At 33.5% G+C, this 26,511-nt stretch overlaps 1 protein-coding gene across 1 annotated transcript in view; it reads right to left on the bottom strand.

The window, feature by feature from the left end:
* LOC111512665 (uncharacterized) overlaps window positions 1–26,511 on the bottom strand; it is a 267,297-nt gene that overhangs the window by 180,869 nt on the left and 59,917 nt on the right. Inside the window, exon 2 of the mRNA XM_074172897.1 lies at window positions 8,444–8,617. Coding sequence (XP_074028998.1) covers window positions 8,444–8,617 — 174 coding nt within the window. The remainder of the gene's footprint in view (window positions 1–8,443; window positions 8,618–26,511) is intronic.

Raw genomic sequence — 26,511 nt, 5'->3', positions numbered from 1 at the left:
AAACTTGAGAGCGATAACATTCTTGAATAGAGAATGAAGAGACGTTTCAAACGATATATCACAAACCTATACTTCCCATATAAAAAATTGGGGGTTGTACCTGTCATTCGAAAGTGGTTGAAGGTAGGGGTGGCATATTTACGCTGAAAAATGTCAAATTATAGTTTACATTTGACATGTCTCGGGATTTTCTTTGAATATGTACAGTAACCGAAATAATGAATTTATTCCACTTGGCTTTTACACACTGTATATTTTAATGCGTATTTTATTGGTACTTTATTGTATTTTTTATTTTAACTTATTTAGCCCTGTGAGAAGAATTTTCTGTAATTGGGTGTTTTACCTGGTGGAATTAAAGATATCTATCTATGAAAGATATTAAATCTTTCCAGGTTCTCGAAGTTTACACATATAAATGATCAATATTGTTATATTGTCTATAATTGTATAAAATTGATAAAATAAATATTTGTTTACCTTCTATCTTTCAAACTTTATTAATACCTGATATTTTGTGACTTTTTAACCTTCAACATTCCTAAAAATAAGTGAAGCTGGAATCAGCAGAGTAAATGCTAGAATGTAATGAAGAGCAAATTCGCCCTGGGGTGGGAACTAAAAAAAATAAGCAAGAAATCTTTGAGAGAACATATAATTAACAAAAATTCGGATGGAATTTTGGGATGAAACCTTGTGTAATAAAATTGAGTTTGTGGTTTCAAAATTAAACGATTAAACTTTCAAAATGAGTACAAGCCAAGAAAGGACAATATAATATTCCTTGAAAAAATCCTTACGTATTTTTGTTTGTGTTACCAGCACATTTGGTGTTGAATGAATCTGACGAATTCTTATACATCACAATCAACTTGTCATTATCACGATATACAACGTTATTATGCTTCATGCTTTTTTATCGAGTGCCTTCCTTTCACTTCATCTTATTTTAATTACTTCTATTTTAAAGAGATTCACCTAACAAAAAAAAATAAACAATACGAATAAAATAGAAAAACATTTATCATTCAAAAAGAAACATTGAGGAAATTTGGTTAGATATTTGCAAAAGAATATCCAAATGACTTCATTGTTTTTTTCAATTTCACATCTCATGTTTATTATTTTAATTTCAGTATCTTGGACATTTGGAGACGTTTTTTTTTTTCTGATTGATTCGGCCGTTAGTTGATGAAGATCCATAGTAATTTCATGTACTACACCTTACGATTTGATCTCCATAAACTTTGAGGGTGTATTGTGATTCCTAAATTATTAATGAGAACAGCTATGGTAGAATTTTTCGAATTTAGATAGGAAAAACTTTCTAAATTTCGAAATGATCCAGGCCACAAAAACTTTCTAAATTTCGAAATGATCCAGGCCACGCGCAGATTGTGAAAATTCTCAAATATTTTCGTAGATTTGACAAGTTGTGCTGTACTGTACTACACGAATCTGAAAGTCTCGGGCCTAACACATAGATGGCGCTAATTTGTTTTTGCATTCATCGCTTTTTCGGTTAGTACTAAACTTTAAAAGGAATATTACTGTAATTCTATGATCACCAAGCGATCATCTTCAAGAGAACGACTCGTCTTGAAGATGATCACTTGGTGATTGAAACACGCGTCGAGGTGTTGAAAATAACGGTTTGGTGTTGGAATAGAACTCTAGTAATATTCATTACCACTGCCAAAGGTTGCAAATTGTGCATCACCAGTCAAAAGGAAGCTGTTGAAATTTTATGATATTCTATCCATAAGTTCGTGAGTTATTGTGCTAAGAATGGATCAAATGGATCAAAAACAATTTCGTCTTTCAATTTCACACTGCTTCTTGATGAAAAAAAAAATTCAAGCAATGTAATGGCTTGAGAGGTGTTAGAAACATCAGAAACAACAACTAAACGTTGGTTTACTGACTCAGACGTGGTCGTTGAGACACCAATGATGCAAGTTACGTGGAAATAGATATCAAGAAACGTGCCTTATCTACAGGAGCCCGAGACTTTGCAAACTCATTATATTTCAAATCTTGTAATAATTGTCTTAATAAAGATTCATTCTTTGTACTGCTCTCGAAGAAAATAAACGCTTTTTTGAGTCTTATGTGAAATCGATTTTCTTTTTAAAAACTAAGTTCTCGATTTCCAATAATTTGCAGAACGCAGTGGCCGTCAAAATGAGGCAGTAATACCAGAAACTTAAAAAAATTCACAAAATCGTGTTGAATAATCAAAAAGTGAAGTTGCATGAGTTAGCTGACATTGTAAAGATATCAAAAGAACGTGTTGGCTTTATATTGTATGAGAATTTGACTATGAGAAAGTTCTGTTGAAAGTGGGTGATGCGCAAGCTCACTGTTGACCAAAAACAAGAACGTCTTGATGAATCTGAGCAGTGTTTTGTCATGTTTGAATATAACAAACCAGAATTTTTGCATCGATATGTGACAATGGATGAAACATGTATCAATCATTTCACTCCGGAATCAAAACGATCGTCATCTGAATGGAGAGCAACTGGTGAACCTCGTCCAAAGCGACCAAAAGCACAACAATCGGCTGGGAAGGTTATGGCCTCAGTATTTTGGGATGTGCGTGGTGTAACATTCATCGACTATCTTGAGAAGGGAAATACCATCAGCAGTGAATATTATATAGCGTCCGTCAAGACAACGTACCGTGTCACAAGTCAATCTAAACAATGGAAAAATTGCATGAATTGGGCTTCGAATTGCTTCCGCTTTCTAGGTCTGGCCTCCAGCGACTTTTTTCTGTTCTCAAACCTCAAAAAAATGCTCACTGGTAAGAAATTTTCTTTAGCTGACCCCATGCACTATAAGACCTACAAGGTCGGTCGAATTGGAGAAAAGTTTTCTATTTAGGGAACTAAAATAATATTTTTTCAGATTGAGAATAACAGTGGTTGTTTTCGAGAAATTTGCCAAAAACTAGAATTGTCGAATTTCCTTTTTTGACTCTACTACCTTCATTAAAAAAAAATTCATATTTGTTATGATCTGAGATAAACTAATTTGCAATGCGACGTTTCGTTCATTAGATTTCATCAACTTCTTTTCAAAAACTTCTAATTTTTTGCATCGATTTTGGTAGTCACTGTAATAACAAATTCTGCTTTGTATTACAATATAGATCCGTTTCCTAAAAATTAAATTGATGGTGAAATCTAATGAACGAAATGTCGCATTGCCAATTGGTTCATATCAGATTATAGCAAATATGAAATAGTATTGGGAGCTTCTCTGTCTTTTTTTCATATCATTCGGAATGAAAGAGGTAGAGTCAATAAACAAATTCGACAATTCTAGTTTTTGGTGAATATTTCAAAAACAATTACTGATATTCTCGATTATTTTAGTTTCACAAAATAAGAAACGTTTGTTAAATTTAACCGACCTTGTGGGTGAGCAATATTGGAGCAAGTTTAATACCCCCTAAGTATAAGATATTTTTCTATCGCGTCATTATACAACAATCACTTTTGCGAATTTCACTTGCTATTTAAGATTAAACTTGGATTTACACGGCCTGCAGAGGATTTTGTCCTACATTTCTTCGAATTTTATATGCAATAGATATTGGAGAATTTTTATAAATATAAGACTACAGACTGGCTATTTCAAATCGATACCACATCAGAATAATGATGATTTTTACTATGTCGATACTCTGGGTATTTTGGTACCAGTACCTGCTCGTTTCCCAATCTCCCAATGTCTTTCGAATATCTTTCAAATCTTTCTCGACTTAGAAAAGTACTTGCAGTCAAAATTTGTTTTATGAAAATTTTCAATGAATCATTATCCATTTCATTCAAAATCAAGTTTCGAAAGGAAGTTATTCAGACATGGAAACAACAATGTTCCGATCATGAATTAAACTGAAATTCAACATGTATCCGAGCACATAACTTGCAGGCAACTGGTTGGGCTTCAGCGAGTATGCTGAGTTGCATACATTCATAAAAACAATTACTAGGAACAGAACAGTGAACAGATTTATTTTTCCGTATTATGTTACTATTGACGTTGCAAAGTTATTATAAAAAAATGTTTTCCTCGACTACTACGAAAATATCGAATATAAGCAGTTTTCTCAAGACACCCAACAAATTATGATTTTTGAATTATCAGGAATAGAAAATAGGGTTTTTAGTATAATTCAATGTTCATATAAAAGTAGCTGTTTTGTAAGTATTTTTCCTTTTGTGTAATTCAATGTTAATATAACTGTTATTGTTCATCCAGTTTGTGTCTGAAACCTACTTTTTTGCATGATCTACACATCTTTGTGACGGTTTTATTTTTCGAAATTAATTGATTTCTTCCTTTCTTTAGAAGATTCCCACATTTTTTTTTATAAAGATGGAGGAGTAGAAAGTCAAAACCTTTCTTTGCCAAATAATTATCAAATATTCAACTTGAGCCATATGAACAACAAACCTTAAAATATTTTTCATGGAGGTCGATGATTTATGTTCACTTCAATTTTATTTAAATTTCTTATCAATACTCAGTACACCTGAATGGTTATTTCAATTTATGACCCTATTCAATTCAGATTATCGGTAAACATGTTCTTATCTCGAGTTTTGATAAAAATAAACGCCATACCTGCTCTGGTCATAATATATTTTCAAACGTAAATATCCTGATATATCAAATATATTTATCTTGTTTACTTTAATTTTTAAATTCCCAATGAGTAGTATAGGAATCAATATTTTCGAATCAAGTGTTGAGTTAATATTTGGTTTCCTTAGGAATAAATTCTAATATCGTTCCCACACTTCACAAAGGTCACGAATATATAAGACTTTCAATCTGTAAATAAGCTTTTGATTCAAATATCAGACAGATATGCAGACTTATTGTTAGCGTTTATACTAGCCCAATCTTCGCGGCTTTTTAATTACTATTTTCTTCTAATTAATATTCAGTTTATTTACAACATCGAGATTCATGTCTAGCTTATGGAAGAATAAATATTAACATATTTTTGATTATTAACAATATCTAATTTTTGATGCACTGTTTCGAACCTTTGGTGTAGTAATGAATATTACTAGAGTTTTTCCCAACACCAAACCGTTATTTTAACACCTCGGCACGTGTTTCGATCACCAAGTGATCATCTTCAGGAAGAAGATCAAACAGTTTGATCCTCCTCTTGAAGATGATCACTTGGTGATCGAAACACGTGTCGAGGTGTTGAAATAACGGTTTGGTTTTGGAAAAAGAATCCAGTAATATTCAACAATATGTAATATTATGAATGATTTTCTCAATTTCAGTCAGTTCTCATTAAAAATACGGAAGTAATGTACTTTTCCTCAAGTTTCCAAATGTTCAGACATATAAATACAATGAAATTGTTTTAGAGAAAAGTATCATAATAGACTTGAAAAATAATCCCCTGGTACATGAACTTCTAATCAAATTTGTTGTAATTCAGTGTGTTATAAAAATAGCTCTGGTTGACTAGTTGAAACCTGAAATTTTGGACAACAGTTCAAAATTCCGATAAATTATGTTTAACCGTCTCAAATAAATCTTCTGTTGTTCACAAAATTTCAGCGATTTCCACTAAATAATTGATTTAATTTCACTTCGTTGACCTGTTCAGTTATAACTTGAATAATATGTGAATAGCGAAAAAAGTTTCTCTTCAAGAATAAATTGACAAAATTTGTATTCATGAAAAGGTATCACTTTCATGAAAGAATTTCAAATGTTAGGTTTGAGGTATGCTTTTGATTTGTTGGCAAATGGTTCGGTGACCAATGAAAAATGGAGTAACCCAGGAATGAGAGATCTTGAATTGAGTTTTTCGAAATATTTATTACAGAGATCATCAGATCCTCACAAATAGTAGCATAACAGTAGGTAGGAAATATCATGTGAGTCTGATTTCTGATTTCAACATGTAAATGTTTGTTGAATTCCGAAATGTCTGTTCTTTCTGTAATTACTTACTAATACTTACTAATATTACCATTATTACCAAATTCACTGGAGGAGAAATCAGAATTTCCAAAAACGTGAAAACAGTGAATGTTTTCATTCAAATAGCGAATCACATACCTTTAAGTATGTTTGTATGATCATGAGTTGAATTTTTCAAATGAAACATTTTATATTTTCCATTGATTTTCTAATAATACTTACACAACACTTTGAATTCCTATAACGGTTCCAAAATGATTATTTTGAAAGGCAATTTTTTCTGTAAAGGCTTCTTTCTGTCTACTTCAAAGGGATTTGAGGTACGTCTTTTGAATTGATTATTTAAATCTGATAAAGGAATGTTTAAGTACCTTTTGAGGGTTGTCGTTCGTATGCGGACAACAATTGGGTTGGTTAACGGAATAAACCCACTCATATTTTTTTATTAATAAAAAAAAATTTTTTTTTATTAAGTGGCAGCTGTTTTCACAGTTTTACCTTTCTAGATATTTGAAATAGTGGCTAACAATGATGTGCTTTCGTTTCAGAATCCAAGTGATGTTCCGGCAATTGTGGATAAATAAAAGCAGAATGCAGAACTTGATAGAGACGATGTTTGAAGGTGATTGACAATGTTTCATGATGAATTTCACTAGTTCGGACTTCCATTGTCTACTATATAAAATGATGATGATGAGATAGATACCCTGTGATAGACGATAGTGAGTTTTTGAAGTTATTTACCCGAATGGCAAGTACTTTTAAAAACTTTATTTGTGTTAAATTACTAATAAATTAATTCATTTTCTTTTCTGACTTGTAATGTTTATTGGCTTCGATTTTCTTTATTGTTAATTTGCAATTTGTCAAGAATATGACATTTTTTTTATGTATGTTTTCGGATTGAAGATTTATTTCTGTTATTTGTATAACTGAATTATCTCTCAATAGTGTGCGGATGGAATATAACATTTAAGCAAAGATTAGTAAAGAAAATTTAGTTGTCTATTACGTTCTGTTTTTCATCATATGCTTTTTCAGGATAATATTTATGATTTCCAATTGCTTCAAATGAACCAATCCTAATATATAATGTATTATTTCATTTCTTCCCTTACCAATTATAGCTGTTCATATTACAAATGAGATACTTTGGAAACTTCCTCCTCTTCAAGGATCTTTTTTCAAATTTCGGATATCTTTAGTATTTCCCGAGATATTTGCAAAAAACCAAATCCCCCTTTTTTACTAAATTGTTATAACTTTTGCAATTTTTTCGAGCCCCTTTTGAAATTTTTCAAAAAGTTGCTAGAGGTCATTTCGAATTAAATAAGCCCTGGATCATAATTTTCGGTGCCCTTGGACAGAAGTTCCAAAAAAAGGATCTTGTGACCCAGACCGTGCATGTAAGCATTTCCACTAAATTTTTAAATATTTTATTTTTGTGTTCCGAGTTCCTACTTTTTTAATTTTTTTAAATATTTTTTTGTTTTTTTTTTTGTTAGGTAACTTATAATAAATTTTTTTATGTTCTTTATGTTCACATTAGATATTTTTCATTTTTTATTTTTATCGTTGTTTTTCAATAAAATTTTTCATGTATTTTGTAATAAATCCATTATTTTAACTTCGAATATTCCTAGATACATAGACTCTCTTCATAGATTTCTCAAACTATGAGAGGAATTGTGAGTAAAAAAAAATACATTTTTGAAAACAAGCAAACCGCAAACAAAAGGCTAATTCACTTTCGTCAGTACGGTGAGAAGAAGAATGAAAACATACAGGTTCATCATCAGGAGCCAACTGCAGATTCTTGGTGTCATCGGAAGACTCCACGAGTCCTGCGTCACATCCGGGTCCAAGATACAACAAAACTGAATAATGGAAAATAAGTGTTGCACTAGCACCAATAGTATAGGAAAGTGGGCAAACCGCATACAGGTGTTTCTTGTGAATTTTATCTTGGAACGGGATGAACAAAGTTACCTCAGCTCCATAAGTTTAAAAACCTCCAAATCTCGCTTCAAATATAAAAATATCCAGCTTGAGACTTTTAGATGTTCGTATTTCAGAATCTAGGGAATTTTGGGACCTAGTGCATATTGAAAATTTCACTTGGTGTCTCTTAGAGAACATATTTCAGACAGATTTGATTCAAACGACTTTATAGTTTCTTCTTCATATTTTGCACGGGTTCTTTTATTATAAGACATGATGACATGTCAACGTATAGCTGATATAAGAACAGCCTTTCACGTCCGGAGTCACGATTAAAGAGAACAAAATCAGTCAAAATGAGCCAGTCGTTGCTGAGACTTCAAAATATAACATCCGTTCTCGCATCGTTTGGTATTTCAGATTCCATTCGACCACGGCCCACAAGTCCTGATTTTGTTCCGTTTAATTATAACCGATACTTGAAATATACAGTTTTTTAAATATATTTCATAACAAACTGTAAACTATTTACCTGCCGTATCGATGCAAATAACAGAACCGGACTCCGAATCTGTTGCAAGCCAACCCACGGGGGATCCCCTAGAATCGACGTCGCTTTCCGAGAGTAAGTCGTCCGACGTCTCTTCAAGAATGGTCTCTAGATACATATAATGGCCAGCACTTCCTTGTAAAAAATATTCTGCATCTGAAAAAACAAAATATGAAGAGCAATCAATTATCAGATAACAGATATTGCAAAAAGAATAAATTATACGTTTGTATAATCAGGAAAATTTGCATTGGTGACAGAAGTGTGATAAAAAGTATGGTATCTGCCAACGACAAAATAATATTTAAGACCCTGAGATAAAGCTGCAGGGAGATCATATATAGAATGATAATGTCGAATTCAGTAAACACTTTTTCGTATTTTGATATAACGGTATTCAGAATACAATTGAAAAGTTGATGTTAACAACTCCTGTTCGTTAATTTTTTTAACGGCCGTTAAGAGCAACCACGTATGATCATCTGCCTCCAACAAAAACTTAGTTACTTCTACTTCAGACACAATTTTTGCTTTCTTTGGTGTAAATCTGTCGCAGCCAAATGATTAAAAAAAGCCGTTCAATCAAACAGCTAGCTCTTTGACTGAACAACGCCATTCAACCACACGGTTAGCTTTTTAATTGAATATTTGAGGCGCTTAAAACGTTCAACACTACAGCTGATTCAAAAGCCACCGTCTAATTGAATTAGTTCAGCGCTCACCATCGCGGCGCTAGGTGCGTTTTGTTTTCAAGAGCTAGATACATATAACAAGCAATGTATTTGCCTAGAGCTAGAAGAAAATATTAAACCAATTTTCCACACGCCTCAACCGGTTCCATTTGCTTTTCGGAGAAATGTGGAGACAGAATTGAAAAAATTTGAAAATGAAGGTGTACTTGAGAAGGTGGAAAATTGTAATTGGGGAATGCCATCAGTACCTGTTATGAAGGCAAATGGTAAATACATTTGGATTTGTGCCAATTAAAAAATGAAATTTTTGTAGCTTATCAAGTCACCCTAGTTAATTTGTCATTTAACCAGTTGGCTGAGCGTCGCCTAGCTGTAGTGTTGAACGCTGCATTCAACAAGTCGGCTAAACGACGTATAGCCGTTTGATTGAATGGCTTTGTTCAGTCAAAGGGCTAGCTGTTTGATTGAACGGCTATTTTAACCAGTTGGCTGCGACATATCCATCAGACTTTCGTCTCAAGAACAAAAATTATTTAATAAATCTGAAAATACCATTTCCATAGGTAATACTCTAATATGGTGTACTAACCTTGAAATGTCAATGTTGTCATAAACTTTCAAAGCAAGTGTACGTGGTTTGTTCTTTCCCCGGAATCAAAATGTTATTTTTCAGCGAAAAGCACACACGGCCGATACGTAAATAACGGATATGTTTGCGCCTCGGATTGCAATATTCAACCTCATCCGTTATTTGCTACATAACGTTAATAACTATAACAAACCTGCTCGATAGGCCTGTGCAACTATATTTGAGATATTTCGAGAAATTAAAGCGAAAGCATCTTGATTTAGGTACCGTTGAAATGATGATACTGGAAAGAGACAAAGAAGTGGAAGTCACTCAAGATTAATTGATTTTCACCTGAGACCAAAACCATAAAAGAATTTTCAATCAAACAACATGACTGTAGATTCTGAGTTTCGAATCAGTGAAACAAATGACATAATTTAAAAAAGGTATGTAAAGGATGCGATGGTATCCATATATCTTTCATTATACGTTGTTGTTCATCTAGAGTTTGTTACATTACACTTATTATTAATTTCGGATTGAATAAAAACGTATGCAGTATGCAGAGAGGCGGTTGTATAAGTTATTTCAAAACAGCAAAATCCAGACGATCTGAAACTTAAGGCTAATTGCACACACACACCGATTTTGGACGGCCGATTTTATACCGGTCTTCCAAATTCCAATAGTGAACCACATGTGGGAACGGGACCTGGGACACACGCTTACCGGCGATCGACGCCGATCACCGGTAGGCATGTGTGCCAGGTCTCATTCCTGTTGTCGTAATTAGCACGCACTACCAGAATGAAGTTAATGCGTAGTAACTACAATTTCACCGAGCATTCGAGACTGGAATGGTCGGTAAAAAACCCGTGAGTATGCAAGAGTGTATTTAGTCATGTACGCCTCTACTTGCCGGTACTGCCGGCGATACAGTGACAGTGGACGGCTGCTCACCGGTATTTTACCGGCGACGATCACCGGTCGGCGTGTGTGCCAGGTCCCGTTCCCACATGTGGTTCATTATTGGAATTTGGACGACCGGTACAAAGTCGGCCGTCCAAAATCGGTGTGTGTGCAACTAGCGTAAGAAACCACTATCGACATGGGTGGAAAAAACGCGGTACCCGAAAAAACACGGGGCCCGAGAGATTGGATAGGAATTAGTCAGTCATAGTTAGTCAACTCCAGCCAGCCAGGCGAGAACATTGTTATTCATTTAATTGTTTATATCCCAGATTGGAAAACGGGTGATGGTTTATTCGTTAAGTTCAATTGTGAATTGATGTATCTTTGGGTAAAATATATTTTTACGACTATTATATCTGCTTTTCTCATACAACTATATTGCTATTTTCTAGAAGAATCAGCTGAATGTACTAGTAAGCTCTCATCATTAATTCATTGAAGAAAGGTCTTTATGGTCCTGATTTTCACTGTGCTATACAAGAACATAATTATCGATGTGAGGAGGCTTCAAAAATATCTTATCAACTTCTTGGAATTTCTTGGCCGAATATCAATACCAGAGGTTCTTTAATATTGTATAATCAACCTCTAAATTGAGAAACGTCAATTAGTGCAACATGCGTTATTGATACATACTTCATATACTTTTATATTTTGCCAAACAAACTCTAATTTTGTAGATTTGAGTTGTGACGTTAGCATATGACTTCAATACAAAATACGTTATCTGGTAAGGGAAACGGGTTTTCAATTCTTTCAGTTTATGCCATTTATTGAAGTTATGAATTCTATCAAAAACAGTACACTCCAATTGTTACAATCTCCATAGTAGATTATTTTCTTATGAGAGCAGCAGGACTAAGTGCCAAACGTGATGGCGAGCGATCGCGTAGGTATAAACTTCCCTGACTAAACTCCTATTGGATTACGATAACCTCTTGTCGGCAACTGTCGTACCTATAATTAGTTTTAATAAGGGTAGCAAATGGAACATGACTTCTCTGTAATTTCTTTTCATATTTTATTTAGTATTATAGGTAGTAGTACAGTTCATTAAAATGTTATATAATGATACACTCTTGATGACCGGTTTTTTGTTAGGCAATTACATTTTTTTAGAAACAACACAAATTATTCAGACAATGTCCAACGCCAACAGTATTGGAGGACAAGTAATGATACGCCTCTATGCAGAGCATTTGTATGCCTTACAAGAGCTGTAGTGGGGGTTATATTTAAAATAAGTTTGTGCCCATATGGGCGGGCTCGCCATTATGTTTGGCGCTTGCCAAAGTACAGCTCGATTTGAATTTGTAGAACAGGAATACAAAGCTTCAGACTTTTGACCAGTTCTTGAAATTCTAATTGAGGGAAAAAGGCCAAGTTTGAAGAGCCTGGATCTATTCAATCAATTAAGCAAAATTACTGGTGAAACACACGGAGACATATATGTAATGTATTTGTAGAAACCTTACCGTTTGGATCATGAACCTATTTTGACTGATTTCATTCAAAAAAAAATTTAATAAGAATATAAAAATATTGAAAAATGGAGTTTTTGAAAACAAGAGTTTTCTCTACTTTTGAACTTCACCGTTTTTAAAATTGTCATGAACACAGTATCCTATGAAAAAGAGAGATGTCTTTCATGCTGGCAGCGTTTGAAAATGTACCTCAGGAAACGATCATTCAGAATAGCTTGTGTTCGATAATTTTTTGGTTATTTAAGAGTTATTCCGATTTTTCTTACCGGAAAAACACTCTACATCTTATAAATTATCGATTATTCATAAAGACGTGATAAGTGAGAGCTATACAATTGATAGAATTTTTTTTTTGTTTTTTTTGTATAATTAGTTTTTTGATACATTTATATGGTAAACAAAGAACGAGAATAAATATTGTGGGTACAGTAACTATATTGCAGTTATTATGCTCAGTCTAGGTGGTTCAAGTTAGTTCAAGTTCGATCCTGTTTTAATGTTCCATCTGAGCTTCCATCCGTAGAAATATGCCATGAATTTATAACTCCGCTGAGTAAGAGTGCCCGTCAACCATCTGTGAAAGAATTTATTGCTAAGATACTATAAGGTGAGATGCTAACTGTACTTTTGAAATCGATCGTAAATATCATCATTATGAATTATGATAGAAAATAAAGCTGGAAGGTAGAAAAGTAGTTTTCAATATATATAGTTATTGAAATCAGATACAAAATGGGAAACCAATTCGCTGATATTGTTATTGTATATCACAGAACCGTTGTGAAATTTGCAGCCAATTCAATTCCAGCAGCATTGGCGTCGATGAAATACAATACGTCTTAACATAGGAAGCCATTTCTTTCTTATACGCAAAATTTGAAATTTATATGGCACGTCAATAAACTTTTTTGATGACAGACAACTATGGGTTTCGATGATTTCACAGCACACAATGGATTGCCATTGTTATTAAAATGAAAGAAGAAGGCATTTAGTTTTTCGTTAATAACTCAAAAACTATCAACACTTTAAAACAGTAGTCGAAAATAAATTTGGTGAAACAGATGAAAAATCGCATTCTCCAGATTTCCAATTGTTCTTTTCATAAAAAAAATACTGAATACTTCAAACCAATGAATCATTAATACTTTCCAGCCTGATCTTCTGTTGAAGAAGATCTTATTTAGCACGTCTGCTGTTGATGTTCATTTCAATTCCGATATTCATATAGATCAAAACACTTTACATTCTAATAGTACTACAAATGAGATTCATCCACGTCTAATTCATATGTTGTTTTCTTCTTTATCGTACATTGGTGATCTGATACCAGAATTGTGTAGAATTTAAAAAAAATGTAAAAATAGCTTTCAGAATCCAATAATTTGTATTTAAAACTGAAAGTTAAAACTTTAATAAACTTACAGTCAAAATTAATATATTCAATTACTTGCAATAATTGTAGAAGTGGATATTTTGGTCAAACATTCAGATTACTCAAAGATCGGATTGTTTCACATAAAAGTGATAGTAGATTATATCCTGAGAGATGTGCTCTCAGTAACCATGTCTTTGAAGTAGGTCGTAAAATTGACTACAATTTTACAATTTGATTTCACGTTATACGCATTTTTTGGCAATAAAATGAATTTTTTTTTCAACCCCTTAGCTGCAACCCTCCCCAACTTTTTTTTTCAAATGCAAATCTATGTCGTATATGGGCTCATTGAAAAGCTCGTAAAAAATGGATTCCGACCATACCCTTTATTTTTTTGTGGTTACAACGAAATGAGAAAAAAACGCATTTGAAAAGTTACAAATACCTAACTTAGTGCTATCTACGGGTGAATCAACGTAACAGATGCTGAAATTGACCTCCACCCTCTACTTGGCAGGCTCCTAGGCGATGGTAAAACTCGTCTACGGAATTCCGAATGGCTTCAGCCGGTATGTTATGTGATTCCACTCTAATTCTGCTTTTTAGATCTTCAATATTAGCCAGACTATTTTGATAAACCTTGTCTTTCATATATTCCCAATAAAAATAATCTAATGGCGTTAAGTCTGGGGATCTTGGCGGCCATTCAATTGTACCACGTCGTCCAATCCAGGGTCCTGCAAATATGTCATCAAGATATTCTCTGACATTAATACCAACATGTTGGGGAGCGCCTTCCTGTTGGAACCAAAGAGTTTCAGTGGGGATATCTGGATCTGCTTCATTGGGAAACATAACAGCTAAAGCAAGGACTAATTCAAAGTGTAAAAAGTCTAAGTAGCGTGCAGCTGTAAGGTTTCCCTCAAAAAAGTATGGCCCTAATATTCTGTTGTTGATGATGCCTGCCCATGCATTTACTTTCTGATGACGCTGCGTACGAGCTTCGCATATCCAGTGTGGGTTTTCCTCCAGAATCGATAGTTGTGCCTGTTAACTACTCCATGTAAATAAAAAGTATCTTAGTCCGGAAAGAATATGTTGAGTGGAAACCCATTATTCTCGTCATATCGCTTCATTATTTCCTCACAAAATTGCAAACGCCTCTCATAGTCATCTTCCAAGAGCTCTTGGACAAGACATACCTTATATGGGTGGTATTTTTCTGTTTTCAAAAACCTCCCAATCGTACGTCTAGACGCAGGATTGTTTTGGGCTAATGAAACCGTTGACAAATGTGGATCTTCCTGCAGAGATACGGCAATGTCCAATTTTTAATCCTCGTCTAAAACGTGTGGCCGGCCACTTCTAGGGAAGTCTTTCACTGTACCATGTTCTTCAAATTTGTGTAAGATCTTACTCACAGTAGCCTGAGAAATGTGATTTTCCGCGGATATTTTGCATTAAATAAAGTACACACCTCACTTTGACTCCGCATTCTATACCCACATCCCAACAATATCAAGACTTCGATACGCTGCCTCTCTGACAATACCATTTTTGTTTAGCAAATTAAAAAAGAAGACTTTGAAGGTACCCAATTAATGAACTAAACATACATATTTTCAATTTCTCCCAGAAATGCCACAATTTTAAAACTGAGTCAAGACAATAGTTCTTATCAGGGCATTCATTTTGGTACAAAAAATGTAACAAACTTTTTCTCTTTTTGGGGTACACTGGTCAACAACTGCTTGGGATGGAACTAATTTTATGTATAAGTTTTTGGTGAAAAAATAAAATCCATAGAATGTTGATGCTACATTACGTTATCAGTTTTACATATAAATCAATAAAATTTGTTGTGGTGCCTGGCCCGGTTGGTCTGTTCTTAAAATTTGTAAACTTTTAGATAGTAGGTACTGGTGATCCTTAGCAATTATTGAGCAATGTACATCATAACAATTTATTTGTTTTTTGCAACGTTAATTCACCCGTATATAGCACTAAGTAGGTATTTCTAACTTTTTTGGTTTTAAAAGAGTTTTTTTCTCATTTCGTGGTAACCGCATGAGTAAAAAAAAATAAAGGGTATGGTCAGATTCCATTTTTTACAGCCCATACACGACATAGGTTTGCATTTGAAAAAAAAAGTTGTGGGGGGTTGCAGCTAAGGGGTTGAAAAAAAAATTTCATTTTATTGCAAAAAAAGCGTACAACGTGAAATCAACTGACGTGTTTCAGTTTTTTTCTAAAATACTGGTTGAAAAGATATTAATTTCATTCCGGACTTTTGCGCACCCATCGATTATTGCATACATATATCTTGTTCTATACTCATGAATGCGAAAGTCACTCACTTAACACTCACTCATTTCATCACTGTTTCTCCGTACTGGTAAGTCCAAGGAAGCTAATATTCGGTGAATAGGGGCTTCATAGGTCTTAGATGTGCAATAAGGAAGAATTTTCAAATATTCCAACTGGGGCGGCACCATTGGGTAGAAAACTGTCACGTTACATATGAAAATTACCTTTTCATCCCTGTTTTTGCTTACCGCTATATTTTCGGAGGCTGAAATTTTGTATGTAGGTTCGTTTTATGTTGATGTACAATAAAAAAAGGATTTTTAAATATTCCAACTGGGGCGCCAGCCGCGGGGGAAAAGTTGCGTTCATAAAATGAAGTTACCTTGTCATCACTGTTTTTCCATGTCATTTAGTATCAGCATTGCAACCGTGCGGTGCCAGGGCGGCTTGCTAGTCATAAATATTCCACTAATAATTTTCAAATTTCAATGGTATTTCAAATAGTTTTTGATAAAATTTGGCAATAGTGTTTTCTCATTTGTAGGCACATTTCAACAGCAGATGCCCCTCATCATACTTGCACCACTTAGTTTTCATTATTCTAAGGTACTAAGCACATGTGCGATTACCTGTTTCATTTTTATTTCATATATCAAATATTTATTGATTTATGTAATGATTGTCTGATGTCTCCGGGTTTATTAGCCGTGGTCTGCAGGTTTTTATACGTGACGTTTCATTTGCTACTGCAGCAGATACTATCAAAGACGGTCGACGTGCTCTATCTTGCCGCGATACGCAAACTGAAACTGATCCTGATGCGTTTGTACTTATAATGGGACTAGGTGTTGGACAGCTAACTGCTCTCGTACCTACATATCTGACCCTTTTCAATTATTGGGAGAATCTTTGTGTTATGAATTGACGGTATCCATGTCTCGATATCGAGGCTCCTGATCCGCTTGTTGTTTAGACCCTTTTTCGTATTGAAGGCTAAGTAACCAGAAACACGTGTCTGAAGTTTGCCCACTTTCCTATGTTGCTATAATATCATAAATTGTTAGGTTTCAAAATACACTTGCTTGCATTTGATTCATACCACAAATGCATTAATCTCACATAGTAAATTTGGTTATTTTCATTTCAGTGTGAAAATACACCCTAATAGATCATTTAAGCATTGAAGAAAATCAAATTTCGTCAAGAAGTACATTTATTTTAAATTAAACAAGGTACAACGCGGTGACTGTCAGCTAGCCGTATTTTAGAAAAAAATAGGCTAACCGATGGTCATCGCGCTGTACCCTGTATACAGTGAGTTAATTTTAACAATTGTCGAAAAGAAGAAACATTTAACAAAGTCGGTTCCAGTTTTTCTGTTAACAACAATGCCACTCATAATACTGTGTTCCACTAATAGAGATGGTTGACAGAGAAAGTAGTTAAATAGATCGAGATCAAGCAATCTTTCCTGTGGTTGAATAAGTAGGTTCTGCGAAACCCAATAAACCCTAAATCGTGTTCGAAAATAAGTGAAAGTAGTTGCGTAATTGTGTAAAACAAATTATTCTTTGTTTGGATTCAGGTGGTTTGAAATCCCACTCAAACTGATTGTCTGTGATGGTACATCATCATTGTTCACGTAAACTGATTATGAACTATTTTTCTCGACGGGATGTCAAGATATACCTACATCAAATTATAATCTTAAGAAAACAGTAATAGCACAATAAACAAAAAGTCAACCATAAATTAAAATGAAAATATCAAAGTAAATCATTTATAACATACCTATCACCATATCAAACACATATACAACTGTCGTTTACGAATCTTGCAAAAACATTTACTGAAACCAGTTAATATTATTCAACGACCGAGAAATGTGAGAATGAAGTTTGTCGATGCCAACCTACAGAGAAACGTAGAACGACCACAAATATTTCTAACTTGTTTCTTGGAAATGACGATTTTAATTTCGAAATCTCGATTTTAATCTCGTCATTTCGAGATTAACGTCGAAGTTTTGAGATTGAAGTCGTAATTTCCAAATTAGGAGATTAAAGTCAAAATTTCAAGACTTGAAGTTATAACTTCCAAGAAACAAATAATAAAAATATGTGACCCTTTTGCCACATCATGGTCATTTCTAGCAAATAGAATACATACTATACTTTATCAATGACTTATAACAGAAATAATTCAAAATACGATTCATTTAATAATAATAATAATAATAAAAATGATTTATTTCATTGACAAAATGTAGTACAATATCTAGTAAGTATGAATAATATAGACAATTCTTGAATGATATTTCCTACATTTTTGTCGAGAGGCATAATTCAGGTTATGATCTTCTCATTTGAGTAATGCAATCAGAACTTGCTCTTCCATTCATAATAATAGTTACACATTAACCTAATTATTATGAATGGTGAAAAAATGATAAAGAAACGGAAAAATTTCAGCTGATCATGGAACAAAAGTTACCTTTTCAGGGATGCAAGATAATGGTATTCTTAGATCGACTAAATCAATTACCGTTTCTGAGTTATTTACAAAAAATTGAAAATGACAGCCCATTTTCCCAATACGACGTTGAAATCCGTCATAATTTTTTTTTCAATACGAACCTGTATATTTTTTTAAACATTTTGGTAGTCATTGCAATTAAAAATTCATTGACATATTACAACATATGTATTTCTCGACGTTTCTTACAAAAAACACTCTATCAAAATTCCATCATTTAACTTTTTTTTCAATGAGAAATCAAATTTCTAAATATCTTTGCAAGCAACTAGTTAATAATATCGTAATACACCACCTATAAAGAGAAACAGTTGCGAAAAGAATGTAACGAAATAATAAATCGTAGAAAATGAACATCATAACGGAATACCTCATGTTACATTTTTCAAGTTACCTTCATATTGTCTTCCATCAATTCTTAAACACTAGAAATAGTGTGCCTGTGGTAGTTCTGTAACATATGTGGAGTAATAACCATGCAGGCTCTCTTGATTGAATCTTTCAATATCTTTCAATTCCTCAATGTTTTCAAAAGTAAATACTTAATCTTTAATGAAGCCCCACAACGGAAAATCTAGAAGAGAAAGGTCCGGTGAACGTGGTGGCCATTCAATAGCACCAGTATTTACTATCCATCTTTGGCATAGTTGTATTCTCTGCACATTCTCCTGCGATGTGGTGAAGCTCCATCTTGTTGAAAATACTCATATTTTTTTATTTGGCTGAGTGGCAAACCTTCTAGAAACTCAATTAGAGTGCCTGATAAGAAGTCCAAGTATAATTCTTCGGTCAGAAATGTTTCAAAAAACCGAGTGCCAATAATTTCATTATCAAGAACACCAAGCCATAAATCCCTTGAAAATGTAAATATTCATTTTCTTGTCGTCACCAGTGATGTATATTCCTGTTGAACCATCCGTTATTAGTAAATCTACTTTCATCACACCACATTTTTTTGCAAATTTCATTATTTTGACGAAACTTTCCAATGAGCCATCTACAAAAAACTTTTCTCCTGTTGAAGTCAAATGCAAATGATGGACTTTCCTGACTCGATAAAGCTTAAATTCATTTTTCTTTGGAATTCTACGTACAGACATAGTGGATATGGCATAATTATGAGCAATCTCCCTCAGGGATACTTCCTTGTTTTCATTTTTTTTATTTCCCAATGGATGGCATTTTATCATTATTGTGAATCTTTTTTTGAACTCACCTAAAACGCTGAATTTATTATCGCCACCACATGCAGCAACTGTGATTTTTTTAAAAGTTTTTTAAAGGATCCATAATTTCGTTAAACTATTTTCGACACGTTCAAAATATCTATGATAAGATTGTCATCGTTCAAGATACATCGCCAGGGATTTGGTAGCATTTCTCAAACATCGCCAATAAATAAAAAGCAAATCCACTTTTTCGTCATTTTCCTTGAAATCGCCCACCAAATTGAATAACGTTTTATTTTGTGTTTGACAATTAACTTGACATTCACATTCATGTATTTTTCTTTTTTTTCAAGGACAAAACACAAGCATTACAGGAAAATCGCCTGTGCGATGTACCGCTTTTGACGGAATCAAATGTGCCAAGTCACTTGAACACTTCCCGTGAAAGTATCTATAGAAGAGAGACAAATCTCCAACCTTTATTTCAGGCTATCAAGGTTGCACGTGTCTCCAATCAGATGGATGGTTCTTTTCTGGATGGACTCCAGCAACTTCAGGGTTGCTGGTTGGTTGGTTTGTTGGTGATTTTATCGATCTGAGAATCCCATTATGTTGCATTACTAAAAAATTAATTTTTGTTCCTTTCAACAGTCCTTGTAGGACCTACCGTTTCCGAGATAGCAATAGTGGTATCATCTGAAAAAAACGGTTATACAGCCGAGATATATTATATTATGAAAAGGAGCATCGAAATAATGAAGTTTTAAAGAATGGAGTGGCTAAATTATGTTTGAATCTTAAGTTCAGGTGATGAATTTCGGTGCTGAAGCTGATCTTCTCATAGAGATAACTTGGTAATTTCGTAGAGATTATATTATGAAACAAAATGCAAAAGTGGGATATCCTTCGGATGTCTATATTCACCCATCCTAGACTACTCAAATGATGAGAAACAGGTTGTCGCCATTTCGTTTCAGTGATAAGTCTTAAATGATAATTCTGTAAAGTTTGTAGTCTTCTTTTATCAGACTGTAACAAACTTGGGCCATACACAGTATCCGCGTAGTTTGTGTGAGATAATACTAAGGCATCACAAAGCGATTTCTCAGACTTTCTATTGAGAATTTCCCTATTCGAATATCTCTTTCAAGTTGCAATACCGCCTCTTTTTTTTTTTTTAAAAAAAACACTTTATTCAATTCATAAAAGTAGTACAATAGTAGTAGTAGCACTTAACTATTATCACAGTGTGAGAATTTATTAAAAGAAATAAATTTTATGAGAAAAATCAACAATATTACCAGTCTGTATCATATTCCACCTACTTCTTCGAAGTGTATCTATAAAACCAGTCAAATCTTTGAAACTTTCTAAATTGTTATACAGTAAAGCACTGTATATCCAAAGCCACACATTTGTATCTTTTTCCCTTTTGAAGGAAGTTTGAAATATCTCTCTTGGATCGCCACTATCGTTACACAGGCGAAACTTTTTTTTTATATGCTCATAGCACCATTTCCATGGGACCTTCGAGATTAGACAGTTTTTAATACGGTGCGATATGTTGTCAATATCGTCACATTTCGAACACAAATTGGAGTCGCTAAGGCCATGACGTAAAGTTTTAGAACCTACCGGGTATATTCCATTTATCGCTTTGTAAACAGCAGATCTCCACTTTGACGGAATTCTACAATTTCCGATTACTTTCCACACCGTATTCCACTTAATGTTCGGAAACTTCGACTCTATGGGCGGTTTAATGTATTTTTTTTTTCATAAAACTTTGGTATATTAGTTTTGTTTTCAGCAGCATATCTTGATCTAATTCTACGATCGCCTCACGAATGATTTCTTTGTATTTTTTGAGAGAGTTGTGTACCGGGCTATTCACGTTATTATTTAGTATATAGTTCAAAGATGTTTTGTAAGTTATTTTTCTTTCACAAGTGGCCAAAGAATTTTGAAGGGTTTTGACGAATAGAGCTTTTGCTTTCAATTCAAAATCAATAAGATTTAGCCCTCCCCGTTTATAAGGTAGAAAAAGTTGGTCCCTGCTAACTCTATATAGATGACCACTCCATATGTAATTACCCGTTAGAAGTTTTATTTTCTGTATGTGATACTGAGAAACTGGTAAAACTTGTGCCAAATACCACGCTTTAGAGAGCACAAACATATTTACAAATTGAATTTTTTTTATCAAGTCTAAATTCCGTGTGTAATTGGTTTCCAGGAGTACGTGCATATTGTGAATAATTGAGTCCCAATTTTTCCGTATCATCTCATTGAAGTCTGCACATACTCTCATTCCTAAAATTTTAACATCTTCTTTAACAGAAAAATTTTGTGAAAAGTTATGTTTGAAGTTTCCTAGAGGTAAGATTACAGATTTTTTATAGTTAACATTTGCATTAGATGCCTCACAATATATTTCAATTAAGTTGTTCAGAACGTGGATATCCTTTGGATTCGTGAAAAAAATTGTGACATCGTCTGCATAAGCCGAAGCTATCCTTATCCCGTTTGGAGTTTTTATGCCCTGTAGGGAACCATTACATAGTCTCAAAAAAGGTTCCATTGAAATACTGAATAAAATCATCGACAGGGGACAGCCCTGCCTTATTGAGCTCTTTATATCGAAACTTTTAGACAGAAAGCCATTTATCATCATTGAAGAATTTGCAGTGCTATAAATGTTTTTCAATGCCTGTATTATTTTATTACTGAATCCCATAATATGCATAGTTTGCCAAAGATATGAATGATTAACCCTATCAAAAGCCTGGGAAAAATCAATACTTATAATACCTCCTTCAGTTTTTTGTTCAGTTTCCCAATCTAAAATAGTATCCCTGATCAAAAGAAGGTTGTTGAAAATTGACTTTTCTGTTCCACAGTTCTGCTCGTCTCCTAAAATTTTTGGCAACACATTTTTTATTCTTTCCGCTAGAATTTTCGTCAGTAACTTGTAGTCCGTATTCAATAAAGCTATAGGCCTCCAATCACTGATTATCAATGGATTTTTCATCTTTGGAATGAGAGTAATAACAGCCTCAGAAAATTCTCTAGGGGGCAAAACTGCACTAGTGAAGATCAAGTTTAGAAATTTTGTTAATTCATCTCCTATCTCATTGAAAAAACAAATGTAAAATTCATAGGGTATTCCATCGATACCCGGTGTTTTCTTTTTTGACACTGAATTCAAGATTTTCCACACTTCATCTTTATCGATTTCCTTGTTTAATTGCGTATTATCTAGAATCGACAATTTCTTGACAATATGAGATAGCATAGATCGTACAGCCTGTTCCCCGACCCCGGAAGATTGAAATTTTTGCCTGTAGTGTTCAGATGCATAAAGTAAAATATCTTTAGAAGTTTTTAAAATTCCTTGGTTTTCAGTTTTAATTTTTGAGATTACTGAGGCGCTATTTTTCCTTTCCTTCATCAGGTCATATAAGGAGTATTGATCATTGAGTTGGTCTTTATTTTTGTTCATGAATTTTTTGTCCAAAGCTTTTTGTTTCAATTCTATCATGATATTTTTTATTTCACGTATTTCATTCCCAACCTGTTCACCTTTGAGAAGTTTTTCATTCAATTCAATTAATGCCCTGTTATAAAATTCAACAGTACTTTTATGTTCTCTTGCATCAGTTATTTCAATATTTTTGAAAAAAGATTTTACTTTCTTTTTGAATACATGAAACCACCATCTGATAAAATTTTTATTATAACAGAAATTTTGTTTTAATCTTATTATTTCTTGTTTAAAATCGCTTATAGTTTCTTCGTTGAGACAAAAATTTTTTAATTTCCAGTAACCCCATCCATGATTTATAATTTTAGGCCTGTTATTTATTTTAAGGTAAAATAGATACACCGAATGATCTGAAAATGCTACTGGTTTAATATCAGCTTTATGAAGTAAATCTTTGTATTCTTTGGATATATATGCCCTGTCTATACGCGTAGCACAATTGTCTCTAATGTATGTGAATTCTTTTTTATTTTTATATAGAATATTCCATGTATCAACTAAATTTGAGCTCTGAACGAGTCGTAAGAGCATTTTGCAAATTGACGTATTATTTTTAGAGTCACTTTGCTGTATTACACAATTAAAATCTCCTACTAAAATGACAGGCAAATTGAAGTTGAAGTGTAGAAACAAATCATTTTGGAAAAACTTATTTCTCGAGCGATAGTTTTGACTACCTGAAGGTGCATAAATATTAACGTAGCGAATATTTTCGATAGTTACCGATACTATTCTACCGTCTTGAGAACAAAGTATATCCTTTATGTCATAGCCACATCTGTGTATAATTCCCGTACCGCGTTTTGCTTCACCTATGTTGCAAATCATGGTATATCCAGGAGAGAGTTTCAAAAAATTTGTAGTTAATTCTTGTACAAAAATAATATCAATATCATGCTTTCTGATAAATTCAGAAAGTAATCCTTGTTTGACTGGATTTTTAAGACCATTACAGTTAGCCGAAAGAAGAGTGAGTAAATTTGTAGCTATTTTTATGGACTGAAATAAAAACAAATAGTAGTAAGAAAGGTTCAATAAAAAGTTCTAAAACATATCAGCGTCGCTCCCTGGAGATTTCTCTTCCTCATCTATTTCATATTCGTTAATGTTTTGTGAGGTGTTGCTTCTCAGATTTATATGTAACTTAGGGACTTTTCTTTCTTCTTCTTCCGAACTTCCGTTTGTTTTAGCCTTTTTCTTTCTTTTCTTTTCCGCTTTCTTTTCCTGTTTATCATTCCTTGGAGTGGCTGGTATGATATCTTCTTCTTGAGACACTGAAGTTGTATGGATAGTCTCTCCCTCTTGTGGTTTTTGTGCAGGGTTGTGAACGATAACTTCTGGCAAGGAATGAGGTGGTTCAAAATATTTTTCTTGGACATTCAGTATTTGATTGTTATAAATCCCAGCATGATCAATCAGATCTTCCAAGTTATGGACAAAGATTTGGTCTGTGGTTTCTCTGTTTGGTTTATCCCGTGTTACGTCAACGTATGATGTTCCTTGTAAGTTATGTAAAGCTGGCATTACCGGTGCATTAGGTCTTCTGATTGCCATAACTCTGTTGCTTGGTTTTGAAGGGCATGTTCTTCTTTCGTGACCAGGTTTATCACATATCATACATGTTTTTTCTTGATTTTTATATGTAACCAGAGATGTTGTTCCCTCGATAGTGACATAAGAAGGTATCTTCTTCTTCATTGAAATTAACATAGACCTAACACCACTTTCTACCGGATAAAGATCTTGGCCTGACCACATTTCATTTCTTATTGTTTTAACTATTCCGTATTTACCAAAATACTCTATCAACTTGGAATTTTTAAGTTCCGGAGGAAAATCAAAAATTCTTACCCATATATCATCTTCTTCAGCACTAATATAGATTTCTTGTTTCTCTTCCTCATCTTCATAAAACAGTTTCATATTTTCAAACCTCTGAAGGGTTTTTTCTACTAATAACTTTGATATAACTTTTATGTATACCTTCGAACGTATGTGATCATATTGAATACATTCTACTTGATCTCTTGAGAAATCGAATTCTTGTTTAACCCATCTATGGATATTTATATTTGGAGGTTTTTTTCTAACATTCTTGAAATCCAATATTAGTGTATTTTCCCTTTTAATAGTCATCGTACGCTACTGAACTATAAACAATTTACTAAACTCACACCTGTTCTCTATGAAGTCAGAACAACGACTCTTTAGAATTAGCCGAACGTGAGGTGAATCTGAGACTGATCTATTGTGAGACCAACATTGTTGGTTCGCTCAAATAGACTAATGTCAAGAAGAATCTAAATTTGATTTTGACATGTATCTTTCATTGCTGATTTATTGTTAGACAGTATTTTTTAGAGGTGGCTAATAACAAATTCAGGTCTTAATTGATTTTTTGGCATGTTATTGCCAATTAACTTTCAGGAAATTGCGTATAGATTTGAGTGGCATCTGCGTAACTGTGAATTTCAGTATATTGGAAAATTGTGACGTATATATCACGAATAATGCAGGACCAAGGACTCCAAGAAAATTTGAAGGCTGATTATCCAAAATGACGCATTGGGTTCGGCTATTCAAATAGTTATCAATCAGACCGGCAGAAGAGTTCCCGGTCTGGCGTTGTGAACATATCCCGAATGAGAGAAATACCATCAAATTTCATAGCAACACGCAACTAATGCAAAAAAGCATCCAACATTTTCTCTTTTTGTTATTACATTCAGTTTCAAGAAGAAACTTACAAACTGATGAGACATAAAGCTATTTAAGACGTTAATTACAAATTACAAGTGGGATTCACCTGTTTTCATGTTTCAATTCATGTTTTTTTCTTAAAAACTATGTTGTGAAGTAGAAAATGTTCAAGGCTTATCTGCGATTATACATAACTGAAACAGTTATTAATTTGCTCGTCTGTGAGTTATGATCTGATCCAGTGTGATTGGTCCGAAGATGTGAGTTACGTGACATTTTGCCAATTCACTCTACAATTCACATAATTGATGCTTTTTTCAATAGACATAGAAACATGAAATATTTTAAATATTTCTTCAAATGCAATTGTCCTTTTTGTTCAAAGTTTTGTTTTTTGAAGTTATCTGAAAATTCGGCAAATTTTCAGATAACCTAAACTAACGTGCCAACCAATAAAAATTCAATAACGTATACTAGAACACCGCGAATGCTTCTACACTAATTTACATTTTCAAGTTTCAATAACTACCAAAGTGTGTCATTATTGAAAAATTATACAAGGCGTTCCAACGAAAACTTTACCCCCCCCCCCCTGTAAGTCAGAAACGAACATGTAATCGAAGATTTCAAAGAACATGTCAATTTTTTTTTAGGGGAGCTAATTTTGATATAGAAATCATACAATACAACTTCACCCC

This window comes from Leptinotarsa decemlineata, unplaced genomic scaffold (assembly GCF_025532065.1).
Source record: "Leptinotarsa decemlineata unplaced genomic scaffold, Ldec_3_MD MMD2_tig00000199_RagTag_RagTag, whole genome shotgun sequence".
Taxonomy (NCBI): Eukaryota; Metazoa; Arthropoda; class Insecta; order Coleoptera; family Chrysomelidae; genus Leptinotarsa; species Leptinotarsa decemlineata.
Note: the sequence above shows the minus strand (reverse complement) of the source record. Positions and strands in the feature narration are given on the sequence as shown.